This window comes from Mesoplodon mirus (assembly GCF_964341445.2).
Source record: "Mesoplodon mirus genome assembly, chromosome: 1".
Classification (NCBI taxonomy): Eukaryota; Metazoa; Chordata; class Mammalia; order Artiodactyla; family Ziphiidae; genus Mesoplodon; species Mesoplodon mirus.
The window spans coordinates 52,013,141-52,028,313 of NC_138976.1; the positions used below are offsets into that span (position 1 = coordinate 52,013,141).

A 15,173-nucleotide genomic window follows, 5' to 3' on the forward strand; every position below is an offset into this window, starting at 1 on the left:
TTTGAGTGGAATCAGGGACATCTGATGTGTGAACATTCTACATATCCTGCCCTCAAGATGTCATTTGGATCTGCCTTCTGGTCAAGTTGATTTTGTCAGCTTTGAGAGAAAAATAAGATAACTATTTCAAAATCTTAGATAAGAAAATACATCAATTTCCTGAAGATCACTTGTGACACAGAGAAATTTGAGGTAGTTCCTGTCTCTGCTGCATTTGGGATTGCTGGGACAGGGAAGGGAAACATATCGGAAAAGTAGCTTATTCCTTTCCAGCAAAGAAGAATGCTGTGATAGCACCCTAACCAGTGGTGGACACCAACAGTGAGGACAAAGTGCAGAGGCAGAGACCCAAGGTATGTATTCAGACCTAAGGGATTCTGTGGATCATAGTTTCTGGACTGGAGGTGTGGGATCAGGTCTATCTAGAGTCAAATGGATTATGCTGAACTCTCCTCTGCTTTTTGTCAAAGCTAACAACACCCTAGCTTAGGAGGATGCAAGCCATGAATGGAATCCAGCCTTTAGCAGGGTGAGTGCTACACTGAAAATATCTAGTAGTATAAGGAGGTCAGATTAAGAATACAGCCACTATGTAGAACAGTATGGAGGTTCCTTAGAAAACCAAAAATAGAGCTCCTGTATGATCCTGCAATCTTACTCCTGGGCATATATCTGGAGAAAACTACAATTCGAAAAGATACATGCACCCCAATGTTCATTGCAGCACTATTTTCAGTAGCCAAGACATGGAAGCAACCTAAATGTCCATTGACAGATGAATGGATAAAGAAGATGTGGTATATTTATACAATGGAATATTACTCAGCCATAAAAAAATGAAATAATGCCATTCACAGAAACATGGATGGACCTAGAGATTATCATACTAAGTGAAGTAAATCAGACAGAGAAATACAAATATCATATGATATCCCTTATATGTGGAATCTAAAACATGACACAAATGAACTTATGTATGAAGCAGAAACAGACTCATAGACATAGAAAACAAACTTATGGTTACCAAAGGGAAAAGGGGGAAGGGGAGGGATAAATAAGGAGCTTGGGACTAGCAGATACAAACTACTATATATAAAATAGATAAACAACAAGGATTTACTGTATAACAGGGAACTACATTCAATATCTTGTAATAACTTATAATGGAAAAGAATCTGAAAGAAATATATATGTATAACTGAATTACTTTGCTGTACACCTGAAATTAACACAACATTGTAAATCAACTATACTTCAATTTATAAAAAGGCTATAATTTGTTCTACAGAAAAAAAGAAAAAGAATAACTCTTACATGGAGCACTGTCCCATCTGGCTTCACTAGGGTCATTTCTTCATTAGCAGGTAGCGGCCAGCCAGATGCTTTGCAGATGGGGTTAAATTTACCACTGTTTACTTCTATGTGATCTGGCAAATCCTCTATCTTTGGGGTCATCCTTGGCATGCCTGAATGAAGGAAAGAGCACTGTGAAATCTAATCTTTAACACAGCAGAAATAGAAATAATAAAAGTAGCTACCATTTAGTAAGTCATGCACTGGGCAAGAACTTGGCAAATATTATATTGTTTTATCATCACATGATAAACTTGTGGGGTGGGTGCTATTCCCATTTTAAAGATGAGGAGACTGAGGCTCTGAGTTCAGGTTCAAGCTCAGATCTTTATGACTCCAGAATTCACACTCTTTGGCCATAATGATGTACTTTCTCAGTGGACCTAGGAGATACAGTCTCAATATTGAAAAAATCATCAGCACCACATCTCTGCAGATCTTACTGTCCACTCCCCCTCTTGCTTTTTAAGGGAATTTTTTTTACAAAAACAAAAACTAGTTCTTCTTTCACTCTGCAAGCCCCCAATACTGCCGATCAACAATATGTCAAGTTTTGATATCTGAGAGATGTCTCATTAATTGGGAAGTCTGCAAGTGGCCGATGATTAATTATATTCACATTTACATTGAAGAAGTAAAGTGGAATAAAACTCCCCCAAATCAGTTTCCTATCAATAGCCAAATAAAAAATACTGCTGCCAATATGGAAAGGAAAAAATGTCTCTGGTATCAACAAAGGTATCAGGAGCCCTTGCTTATTATCTGCAGAGTAGAGAATGAATAATCCTGAAATATAACAATTTTATTCTGAACTGTAAGGTCTTAGAGAATTTTGGAACATGTGTAACTAAATGTAAGACGTGACTGAAAACAGTCCAACACTTAGTAAAGAATGTAGGAGACGGAGATGCACTTAAAGCAAATAAGGGAAACATTGGAAAAGCGGCTTAGTCCTTTCCAGCAAAAAAGAACAGCAGTCACCTACATGCTCTTCCATATCAGCGGTGGGTCAAGGTAAACACATCAATATTGATATTTTATATTGATATCCTATTTCTCAGGCCTCGAATGAAACAGGTGAAGTGTATGGAACAGGAGGGAAAAAGATCTAATAGCCACAAAGATAATTCCTTGATGTATCTGCAGACTTGGAGAGATTGTGATTAGAAAATTTGCCAGACTGTTCAGCCTACATAATTATTGCCATCGGAATTCTTCAACGTGCTTTGACATTTTCACACCATATCTTTCCTTCATTGTCCCCTTGCAGTTTCTACAGCTGGATGGGGGTGGAGGAACAGCTAGCGTGTGGAAGAGGGTGTGAGGGAAAGGAGCTGCTCCCCAGAAGCCCAGAACCTGGTTCTAAGTTTGAGATTCTCACACTTTTTGTAACATCAGCCTTGGAACAGAAAGGAGGAAGTGGTGCAGAAAATCCAAATCGTTAAGCTTGTTTATTGCCCACTTTCAATCCATGTTCTGGCCCATAGCCTTTCCTTCCCTTCCTAGACCCTCCCAGATTCCTGCCCTGTAACAAAGTCCAAACGCTGGGGAAGAGGAGAAAGTATAAAGCTGACAAGCTAAAGCCTTTGAGAAAACAGTTGGTATTTCCCCACATATTTGTTCTGATTTTTAAAACTCACAGGCAGAAGACCATAAATGTCTTATTACTCTGAGTGTAGATTTCACTGGACATATGTTATTTATATTTGACTGAAAAAGTAATATATGTTTATTATTTTTAAATTTTGAAAGTATGCTTCTTCAGATTTTAAAAAGTATATTCTAGGGTAAGCATTAGCAAACTTTCTTGAAAGGACAAGATAATAAATATTTTCAGCTTTGTAAGCCATATGTTCTCCGTGGTAACTCCTCAACCCTGTTGTGTAAGAGCAACCTTACACGATATATTGTAAACAAATGGGCATGGCTGTATTCCAATAATTTTTTTTTATGAGAACAGATAGATGGTTGGGCAATAAAAAGGAATGAGATACATACTGACATGTGCTACAATACAGATAAACCTCAAAAAAAGTATGGTAAGTGAGAAAAGCCAGCCACAAAAGACTATGTATTGTGTGATGCTATTTATAGAATAGGGAATATCAAGAATAAGTAAATCTGTACAGGCAGAGAGTAACTTAATGGCTGCCAGGTGCTGGGAGGAGGAAAGAATGGGAGTTACTGCTAATAGGTACACACTTTCTTTTGGTAAAATGAAAACATTCTAGATTATGGTGATGGTTTACAGAGGTAAAAGCATTCAATTTTACGTTTTAAAGGGATGAACACTTCATGGTATAAAAATTATACCTCAATAAAACTGTTTAAAAAAAAAGTACACAAGGGACTTCCCTGGCGGCACAGTGGTTAAGAATCCGCCTACCAATTCAGGGGACATCGGTTTGAGCCCTGGTCCGGGAAGATCCCACGTGCTGCAGAGCAACTAAGCACATGCGCCACAACTACTTAACCTGAGCTCTAGAGCCAGGAGCCACAACTACTGAAGCCCACATGCCTAGAGCCCATGCTCTGCAACCAGAGAAGCCACTGCAATGAGAAGCCCACGCACCGCAACAAAGAGTAGCCCCCGCTTGCCTCACATGCACAGCAACAAAGACCCAGCACAGCCAAAAATAAATAAATAGATAAAATAAATTTATTAAAAAAAAATAGTACACCAGATTTGGTCTGTGGGTCAGTGTTTGCTGACTTCTGCTCTACGGTAATTCTGAACTAGAATTATTTAAAACTTCATTTTGAGGATAATATTTTTCATTTTTTTCCTTTCATTATATCTTTCTTTTTAAAAATATCTTTTATCCAAATCCCTTCCACATAATTCTTCCACTGTTGTGGATATCCAGGGAAAAGGCTGGTCCTAGAGAAGAGAGCAAAAGCAAAAGGCAGAGTTCTCAGCTGGCCAGTTATCACTTAATGTGCTACAAAGAACATATGGTTTATTCCTTAGTGGAAAGGCCAGTGTGAGAGTCCATAGAAAAGATTCAGAAAGCTGTCCTTTAGAACATGGTATATATTCTTCCCTACTTCAGGATGGAAACAGAAGGAGTTTAAGAATCTTGGGCTAGTGGGGCAAGAATTATGCCAGAAAAGCTTGGTTCAGACATGCTGAACCTGGCCCTGACTACCGTGTTACCTTGCTTTACCTTCTTTCTCACACTGGAGCCCTTGGTGTCCTGGAGAGCAGAGGCATCCTTGGAACCGATCACACATCTCCCCATTGGTGCAACTGCACCTAAGCTTACAGTCTGGTCCATAATAACCAGGCTGGCATGCTGTAAACAAAGACATCAAAAACCAGCGTTAAGATAGGGAAGGAGGAAAACTCAGGCTATAGGTGGCTAGTTTTACTTCTTTTCTCCAAGCTACCAAGTAGTATTATTTATCTGAATTACCAAGAAGTTAAAGGGTTGAGGAATTCTGCTTCCAGGACAGTTGAATAAGCTCCTATCAGGTCACCCTTCTCAAAAATAACAACTCTATTTTAAAAACAACTACCTGAAAGCACTGAAGAGTGATGGGAGGAGGGACAGAGGGGACCATGCAGGTTCCGAGGGGAACTGAAATTTGGAAGATGGGAATGGTGTGCTCCCCATTTTTCAGCTTTTAGTCTAATGGTTGGTACAGTTGACATTATGTGGGGAAGCTAGGACCCCAAAGAAAACCTGTAGTCTTACAGACAGAGGAATCTTAGAGGACAGAGTCAAAGCAACTACAGCCTCTGGAAAGTGAGAGGGAAAATCTAGAAAGGAAGAGCCAGAGGGAGGAAGTCCCAAATCTTTGGCTGACCCCAGAACCACACATGTTAAGTGCAGACTTGAAGCAACCCAGCTAAGGCTAAAAGGAATGAACTGGGTTTGAGTTGATGCCTGAGAGTCAGAGTTTGCAGTTTGAGTCATGCCAAGCTGATTGCCTGATAGGACATAATGAAACAAAATCAACATTCTTCAGAGAAATATATCATATTCCAAGTCTCCTAAATGTAATATTCACAATGCCCAAAATACAATCAACATAAGAAGAAATGGAAAAGTCTGACCCATTCCCAAGGGAAAAGAAAATCAACAGAGACCAACCTGGATGAACCAGATGTTGGAAATAGCAACTACAATAACTATGCTCAGTGAAGTAAAGGAAAATATGCTCACAACAAATGAAACAATTAGAAATTTCAGCAGAGAAATATAAACTATAAAACATAACCAAAAAGGCATTCTAGAATTGAAAAACATAATATTTGAAATAAAGATTTCACTGTATGGATGTAGCAACAGAATGGAGATGACAGAAGAGTCAATGAACTTAAAGCTAGATCAATAGGTATTCAGTCTGAAGAATACAGATAGGGAAAAAGAAAAAAATGATTGGAACCTCAGGGACCTAAGGGACAATATCAAAAGGTCTAACATACATGTAATTGTAGGTCCAAGGAAGGAGTCTGGGAGAACACTAAAATATCTCAATTCATAAAATCTTAGTGATTTCTTGAGCCAGATGTGGGCTGGGATGTTAATAAAGGTACTCCTATAAATCTGGGTCTAGAGACATATTCACCATGAAGTTAATGAAGCTTATGTTCTAGACTCCTCACATGCATGTATGCCTTCTGGGGCCTAGCAAAGTTTTCATATATGCACATGTTTTTTAAAATTTGTGTATGATTTTTTAATAGTCTTTAAGGAGGAACTGGATCTACCCCTACTCGGAGGCACCTTTTACTTTAAGGTGTACATTTCTGAGACCATGTGGGATTCCTCTACAGCTAAGGCTCCCTCAGTGTTCCACAGGGGGCAGATACAGCATTTAGAAGGAACTGAGTGAGGTTCTGCAGGTAGTTGAAGCTTACTTTTGTGTAACTCTCCTCTTTGTCCTCTTACTCTAAGCCCCTAGAGCTATGCTGTCCAGTATGGTAGCTGCTAGCCATGGATGGCTATTGAGCTCTTAAAATATGGCTAATCCAAATTGAGATTTCAAAGACTCAGTATGAAAAGAGGAATGTAAAACATCTCATTAATATTTTTTCTATTGATTACATGTTGCTATGGTAATATTTTTGATATATTGGGTTAACTGAAATATTACAATTATTTCAACTGAAATATTACAATTATTTCACCTGTTTCTCTTACTTTTTTAATGTGGATACTAGAATAATTTAAATTACATACGTGGTTTGTTTATATTTCTACTGAACTTCTCTGTCCTAGTGCACTGTTATCAAGTGGCTGGAGACCCCATCACGGCTCCCAAGAATGCCAGATGTGGAAAAAGCTGATTTTGTGAGGCAAATACTGAAACACCATTGAGCTCTGCCTAGTTCACCAGATTAGCACTCATTAGGGAAGATCTAGCATATTTGGCCACAGGTTCATGTTAAGTTACTGTGTGATAGTTGATGTGAAAAGCTTATTGGAAAGTAGATGGGAAACACATACCTCTGAGCTTCACCAAATGGGAAAATATATATTAAAAAGGGTAGAAGGAATCTTCGAGTAGGTGAAGTTAGTATTGCTTGTGTGAGGTCCACGGAAGATAAGACCTTAACTTCCTCGATTTTCAAATCCCAAATCCTACCTGGATCTGACCTAAAAGCAATGATATTTATGATGCACTGAAGATAACAAATCTTCTATGGGTTTCCAACTCAAAGTGTGGTCTGAAAACCAAGAGCATCACCTCGGAGCTTGTTAGAAATGCAGACCCTCACGCCCCAGTCCAGACCTATGAGATCAGAATCTGTTTTAATAAGATCCCCAGGTGATGTATATAAGGAGCACTTTCTATGAGGTCCAGAGTCTTAACATGAAAGCATAATTAACTTTGGATGAAGATATCTTTGATTCAAAACCTTGTAATTCAGCAATAGACAGTTGAGTGAGCAGTCCAGGTATGTCCTAAACAATGATTTCCAGCAAGCTGGATCTCCTTGATATACCTGCTAGAACCTTTTCTCTTTAGGGGTGTGACTGGTGCCTACCTTCATTGCACTGCAGACCCTTCCAGCCTGTGGCACAGGAACACCCATAGGGGTCTGGGAGACAGAACACATAGGACTTGCATCCCTCTGGTCCACTACACCTTTCTTTACAAGTTCTGCCAAACGTGTGCAGTTCACAAGCTGTGGGTGAGAAAAAGATGATTCAGAGGCAAATAGGCAGCCCTTTGAAATGCAGGATTCTTCTTTTTAAGGGTCTCTCCTAGACCAGTGAACATGGAAAATAATCCAATGTAAGCTGTGGAATTGTCAGTGTAAACACACCCTTATGGCCCATGAAACTGCCTCACAGAGAGGACACTGCAGGCACAACCCCCAGTAGTGCAGTTTGTGTATTGCACAAACCTGGGGAGTGGCGTTCACATCATAGATGTCGTAGATTTGTACACTTATTACAACTTTTCAGTGGTTGACAATAAAGAGCCTTTAAGAAAGGGCACCTTTTTGGAATTTACTCAAAGGTACCATATGGGCTCACAGAGGCCATTTAGCTTCCATTCTCAAATGCGTCCAGATCTAAAAATTCTAGGTCCAGCAACAATGGCTTTTTAAATCCACAGGTTACTCATCAAGCATTTGTGTGTGTGTGTGTGTGTGTGTGTGTGTGTGGTACGGGGGCCTCTCACTGTCGTGGCCTCTCCCGTTGCAGATCACAGGCTCCGGACGCGCAGGCTCAGCGGCCATGGCTCATGGGCCCAGCCACTCCGCAGCATGTGGGATCTTCCCGGACCAGGGCATGAACCCGTGTCCCCTGCATCGGCAGGCAGACTCTCAACCACTGTGCCACCAGGGAAGCCCCTCATCAAGCACTTTTGACTTACCCTTCTCACATGTTCTCCCCATGAACCCAGGAGGGCAAATGCATTCTCCAGTATCTTCGTGGCAGATCCCATTGTTCATACAAGCAGTGCAGACACGGTTACATTCACGTCCCCACTTCTGAGCTTCACATCCTTTTTTTTAAGGAAAACAAGACTATGGTGAGTGGAGCAACTTCATTCCCCAAAGCTTTATTGAGCACCTGATACATGTTAGTCATGTGAGTGGGCACTGGTGAACGAAGATAAATAAAACACAATCTCTGCTCTCTAAAAGCTAAGAGTCCAATGTGGGAGACAGACATGTGATAGAAAATAATGATAACGACAAAGACAGAAGTACCTAATTCTGCCTTAGGGTTGGAATAGGGCATAAATGAGGGCTTCTCAGAAGAGGTGGTATGTGCGTTGAATCTGCAGGACCCACTAAGTGACAAAGAAGAAAAGGTTGGAGAGCGTGTCCTGGGCAAAGGCTAGGTCGGGAGGAAAACACGGCATGTTTGAAGAGCTGCAGTTATGTTAGAGACAAGAGCAGTGGTTTTCAAAGTGTGACCCCTGACGAGTAGCATCACTATTACCTGGGAATCTGTTAGAAATGCAAATCCCAGACTCCCATCAATGACCTACTGTATGAGAAACTCTGGAGGTAGCCTAGCAACCTATGCTTCACAAGTGTTTCAGATAATTCTGAGGCATGCCAGGGTTTGGGAATCTCCAGTGTAAACAATGTGGAGAATAACCCAAATGGGAAAAGAATTTGAAAAAGAATAGATCCATGTATATATGTAACTGAATCACTTTGCTGTACACCTGAAACTAACACAAAATTGTAAATAGTTCAATATAAAATAAAGATTAAAAAAATAAAGAATGTGGAGACAGAAGACAGCTAAAAGGGGAAGCAGGAGCTAGTAGACCCCAAATATTTTTCAGGTAGAAAACATATAAGAAATGAAGCAAGATACAAAATTGAAAGTACAAGAATGGTAAAATGCTTCTAGATTCATATTTCCTGGCTCTTTCTCTCCAACACTTGGTGATTTCAGATTGTTATTTAGGATACCTTCTGATAAGGAAAGCCCAGGAGGAGCGGGGTAGGGTGACCCTTTGTGGTCAGGAATTTAGTTTAATTTTTCTTCTGAAAGGAACTAATGTCTTTGTCCCTGAATATTAGTCTCACGGTAGTAAACTTGGACCTGTGCCTACAGCTTATAATATTTTTGGCAAGAACTCCTAGATATCAGTATTTTCTCTAAAATAATCAGGAAGACTGTCAACACAGACCCAGGCTTACAGGCAACCACTTAATTGATAAAGCTACAAAATGTCTCAAAGCTAATATTTACATGCCTTAATATATAAAGGGAAAAATACTTTTGCACAATTAGTGATTTCTTGAGACCAGACCACAGATTATCTTCACATGATGAAAACTAATGATAGCAGACACTGGAGATGAAAGGGGTTCTCCTGTTACATTAAAGTATGTCTCTAACCCTGCACCGATCTGAAGACCTGTCCCAGCTTCACTCCTAATCCTGGGAAAGAGGAAGGGATTAAGCTCAAGGAAATACTTAAGGTGATCTCTTAGGGATGCAGAAGGCAGGAAAAGAGTTCCTTGATAAGCAACAAGTATGCAGTTAGGCTTCTGTTATTTTCTTCAAAAGCCTCGTGGTTTTGTATTTTAGGAAACCATAGATCCGTGGCATACAGAGAGAAATCTTATAAACTTAATGTTTTCGAGAAATCTTCTGCCATGGAGAGAATTTACGCCGAAAAGAAATCCTACACATATAACCAGTATGATTTTTAATACACATCTTTAAGCACTGACTATTCCTAGGGTTCAAATGTACCTGGAGAGATACCTTACAGTTATGAGAAATGGACAAATGCCTTCAACTGTACCTCATTTTTTAGTAAACATCAGAGGTCAAATGGAAGGAAGTACTTTTAAATAGGATGGTTGTGGCCCAACTCAAACTTTCTTAGAATGATTTTAGATATTAGCAGTGCTTCTCAAACAGTTTTATTCAAATAAGAGCCAAAGAGAATAAATGTGCTTCTGGCCATCTGAAAAGGAGACAACTTGGAGATCAAAATGTGTTTGAAGTCTTTTGCTTTATCTTAAAACTTCAGGGAAATTTAAAATTCTAATCTATGATAAGTCATGTTTGTTTTGTCATTTAAAAAAAAAAAGCTTTAAACCTTTTACCATATATCGACATTTGATGTTTTTGATATTGTTGGAAAATCTGCCAAGTTAGCCCAGACTCTGAGTGCCCCTGGTACATGGCGCTATATCACACTGGAGAGACCATCTTAATGAAATGAATGCAAATTGTGTCCTTGCCAGTCTGAGAGTGGAGAGGAATGAAAGGGGATTTCACCTGCCCAAACTAGATGAACCACACTTTTCATATGTCTATTGTCATATCACAGTATCTGTTTATCTATTTATGTATGTACCTGCTCTGCTTGGGAATTACCCAAGGGACAGTGATTCACCTTATTATCCTTGTATTCTCAACACCAACACAATGCCTGGCAGAGATTTATAATCAACACGGATTTGTTGCATGCATGAATGAATGCATAAATATAATGCAAAGCAAAATAAGTACTCTTCACAAGTTAGCGATGCTAATCATTAGAGGAATAACAGGGCATCCCTAGTACTTAGACCTGAAGGCCTGAACATTTAATATCATGAATACCTAACATAATCGGAGAAAATTCAGGGCAAATTTTTTGCTTTCTATAGATCAATTTTTTGTAAAAACCACTGGTGACAGTTACTACCCACTTTGATAGTTATAATGGGGGAGAAGTTTACACCAGTTCTAACTCTTGCATTTTTCAAACCTGAAAACAGAAATCACATTTGAGAGTTAAATGATCTGGAAAGTTGGGATTTACAGGAGACTTAATGTTTAACTAGATATTAGGCCAACCCAGAAGGCCCAACTCATCTCCCTGTAGCAGACACCTTTGGGGGAGACTGTCCAGCTCACAGTGATTACCATTCTGTATGTAGTATGTGGCTCCACCCTTGTCTATAGCTCACTGGTCTAGGCGAGTAGATACCTGACACGTGTCTGGCCAATCTGATTGTTCATCCTGAGAGTTCAGCATTTAGAAGTAAAAGAAACATCACTGAAGCTAAGTTAGGGTCATGGTAGCATCCTAAAGTCCACCCTCCCTCCCCGGTGCTGAGCCCCAGATCTTCCCTGGAAGATCTTTTCTGGAATTTGCTTATCAGCTTTTCCATCAATTTTTTAAAGTCTTCAGTATACTTTCAACTAATCCCTGGTTTTTGCTTAAGTAGCCAGAGTCAGTCTCTGCTACTTCCAACTAAAAATCCTAACAACCACACCATCACTTACTCCGGACTATTAGCCTGGTGAAGGCCGAGGTGAAGAGGTTTCCTCCTATGTACCTGGCCGAGTACACTCCAGCATCCTGGGGCTGAGCATGAGGCAGATGCACTTCTAAAATATCAGGTACTTCATGCCGGGGCACTGAATGGATGAAGGAACCTGTAAGGGAGAAAAGTGGAGAACAATGGGTCACACTCAAACACTGCTGTTTCCTTGTCTGCCCCCTCCACTTGATCAGCTTTCCCTGGCCTGATACAGAAAATGTGCTCTAGCATATTAGATGGGGGGAGAAGATTGAAAAGGCTGAACTATCGAATGCACTCCCAAAAGTTGAGAAAAGTATGGTGTTGGAGCAGATAGGTTAGTCTATAGGATCTACCACCAAACAGATGAAGGTGAGGGTAGCCTAAATTTTCATCTTCTGCAGGCAAAGGCAAACCGACAAAGCTGGGGAAAATGTCAGGTAAACTTGCCAACTAATCAATTAAGAGATAACTAGAATCACTACTCCAACCTGTAAGTCATTCATCCACAGATCTCAGAAGAGTCTCCATCAATATTTCAGCGGCATCAGGCAACAGCCACCAGGTGGTGCCAAACCGTAGTCAGACCCAGACAGATTTGGGTTGTGCACTTGGACCCCCAGAACCACTGCCAATTGGCTTTCCAGGCTCACTCTGGTCATTTCCTTAGCCTTGCAATCAAACAGCATCCCATTTTACATGGCAGAATTTGAGACCCCACGTATTACATCATGATGGGATTTTCTTGTACGTTCATAGTTCATATTGTGTATTTGTAAATGTACAATGTAGGTAGGTGCATTCATATATGTATAAAAATCTCCACTTTAATTTACTTAAGTAACCAAACACGTTACCTAAGACAGCTTCTATCATAGAATCTGATTAGCTTGCATCATAGTAGCTTTACTTCAAATATCTGCCCCCAAGACTGCAATAAGATAATGACCCAGTATGTTTTATGCTATCTGATGTCTCATACAACAGTGTTGGAATGACACAAAACACATACTCACCGTTTTTGTAAATCACTGCATCTTCTTCTTTAATCAATACTTTTTTGAAAGATATGTTCACATTATCTCCTCTGTCCACAGTCATAGTTAAAGTAGCTGGTAGGAAGGAAGCTTTTAAAAGAGAGAGAAAAAACAAATGAGAAAATGAGGTTATATATCTTTTCCAGGAACAAATGAACCTTGAATCAGAAGATGAGGCCTATTGCTTGGCAAGAGTCAGCTGGTTTTCATGAGAGCTTAGAGAGCTACCCTGTGAAGGCAGAAGATGCCTCTGAACCATGCTCAGAAGGACCTGAGCTTTAGGTACATCTGCTTGTTTTCCTCAGCGCCTGCTGACCTGGGCACAGTGCCCTGGAAGACTCCCACACAGATACCGTGGTGCAGATAGTGACATGGGGCGGACCCAGGAGAGTGGTGGAGATCAAAGAGCACCATGAGCCCTGGAATTAGACAGTCCTGGGCTTAAGGCCACCCTCTGCCACTTACTGAACCTTTTTTTTTTTTTTTTTTTTTTTTTTTTGCGGTACGCGGGCCTCTCACTCTTGTGGCCTCTCCTGTTGCGGAGCACGGGCTCTGGACGCGCAGGCTCAGCAGCCATGGCTCACGGGCCCAGCCGCTCTGCGGCACGTGTGATCTTCCCGGACCGGGGCACGAACCCCTGTCTCCTGCATCGGCAGGCGGACTCTCAACCACTGCGCCACCAGGGAAGCCCTACCGAACATTTTTGACCCAGTTATTTCACCTCTGAACACCTCAGCTTCCTCATCTGTAATTTAGGAGTAAAAGTATTTACCTTAAACAGTTGTTAGGAATAGTAAATGATGTATGCCAAACCCCTGGGTGCTTAGAAGAGGTTAGGATCCTTCCCAAATATAAACAAAGGCCACGCCGCTGTGGTGACACGTGCAGTGTGGCCATGAGTGGCAGGGAAGGCAGGCAGGGGACCTCAGGGGCCACTTTCCGGGGCTCCCTCTCACCTGAGGAGGCGCTTCATTTAGCAATCTAACCGAACAGCTCTTGCTCTCTGCGACATGCCCTTAGGCTCCTGTGAGAACTATCTGACCATTTCAGGCTGTTGTTCCTTTCTCTGTGGTTTGTTTATATTTTCTGCTCCTTTGTGTGAAGATTGTTTAGCTGACCGTGGGACTTCTCGCTCAGCATTGTATTCTGAAAAGGAACTGAGATTCTCCACTCGGCTCAACTCCAGTGTGGCTTTACTTTTTCCCCATTCTGTGGTTGCGCCTCTTAAGCTCCCTGTTTTGGGTGTCGGAACACAGTCACACCAGAGTTCCCCTGCCGCCCAGCTGGCCACCTCCCACATTCATGACTCTAGGTGTATCGTTCTCTGCTGAGGACTAACAAAGCGCATCCACAAGCCAGCCTTGCACCTTGGGCTTCCTGATGACACAGGAGTCTGACTTGTACACAGTACGCATAGACTGATAGTCATGTGACTCAACTGGATCATGAAAACAATAAGCCCCTATTGACCAGGCATTGTTCTAAGCACTTCACACATATTTAATTTTCATAATATCTCTAGGAGATAGGCACTACAATTATCCTACTTTTACAAATGAGGAAATCAAGGTCCAGAGAGGTCAAGTAACCTGTTCAAGATTACACAGCAAGTTCACAGGAGAGCCAGGATTTGAAGCAGGTAGCTCAGCTCCAGAGGCCTTTCATAGGTGATATAACACCTTCTTTTATAAATGAGATAGCTGAGGCCTAGGTTAGAAGATGACTTGCTTGAGATCATTTGGATTGATTAATTAACTCATAGACCTTAACTATGAACACAATTCACTTATTCCTTAAATGGTGGAGAAGAAACTAGAAGGTAGTAAAAGTTATAAACAAAGACACTTCTCATGGATGAAAAATAATTGAGCTAAATTTCAGTTATCTCCTTTAATTTAATGATAAATAAAAACTGAGAGTAATAATGTCATTTTATGTCCATTGTTATTTTGTATAATTTCATAACAGCCCTGTGAAGACCAGATATCCACAGTCTGTCCGTGTGGAGATGGAGTTAAGGGTGACCAAGTCCCTTCCCAGTGCCTCCTAATAGTAAGTGTGAAAGTTGAGACACAAACTCAAGAGCTCCACGCTTGTTCCAGACATCGGCCATCCAGACCCATCCTACTCTGGGCCCGGCATTCTTACCTCTCACTTCCAGCCATTCTGAACTGTACTCAGTCCCTCGAACAGATCACGTGATCACTCACGTCCAAGTCATGAACTTTCTCCCTTCTCTTCTGCTCCTTCCTTTCCCCTGTGTCTCACCAAGTCCTACTCATTCATTGGTCTCCACTTAGATGTCACTTTCTCCAGGGGCCTTACACAATCCTGGAGTCCAGGTTAAGTGCTGTCATACTGCCCTACATATACCCTGCCCTTCCCCATTACAGCCCCACTCATACTAGGCTGAGCATTCCAGGAGGGTAGGCTCATGGCGGTTTTGAAAGGCAGCACAGGGATCAGACCCAAGTTTACCTTCCCAGGTCCAACACGGGAAACCAGGTATATGAATGCTTCTAAGTTACAATAGTTATAAGACTTAC

General features: G+C 41.1%; 1 protein-coding gene across 1 annotated transcript in view; it reads right to left on the reverse strand.

The window, feature by feature from the left end:
• TEK (TEK receptor tyrosine kinase) overlaps positions 1-15,173 on the reverse strand; it is a 107,389-nt gene that overhangs the window by 39,563 nt on the left and 52,653 nt on the right. Inside the window, exons 3-8 of the mRNA XM_082618005.1 lie at positions 12,607-12,717; positions 11,574-11,726; positions 8,191-8,322; positions 7,352-7,492; positions 4,521-4,649; positions 1,315-1,466 (exon numbers count right to left, since the gene is read on the reverse strand). Of these exons, the coding sequence (XP_082474131.1) occupies positions 1,315-1,466; positions 4,521-4,649; positions 7,352-7,492; positions 8,191-8,322; positions 11,574-11,726; positions 12,607-12,717 (818 nt within the window). The remainder of the gene's footprint in view (positions 1-1,314; positions 1,467-4,520; positions 4,650-7,351; positions 7,493-8,190; positions 8,323-11,573; positions 11,727-12,606; positions 12,718-15,173) is intronic.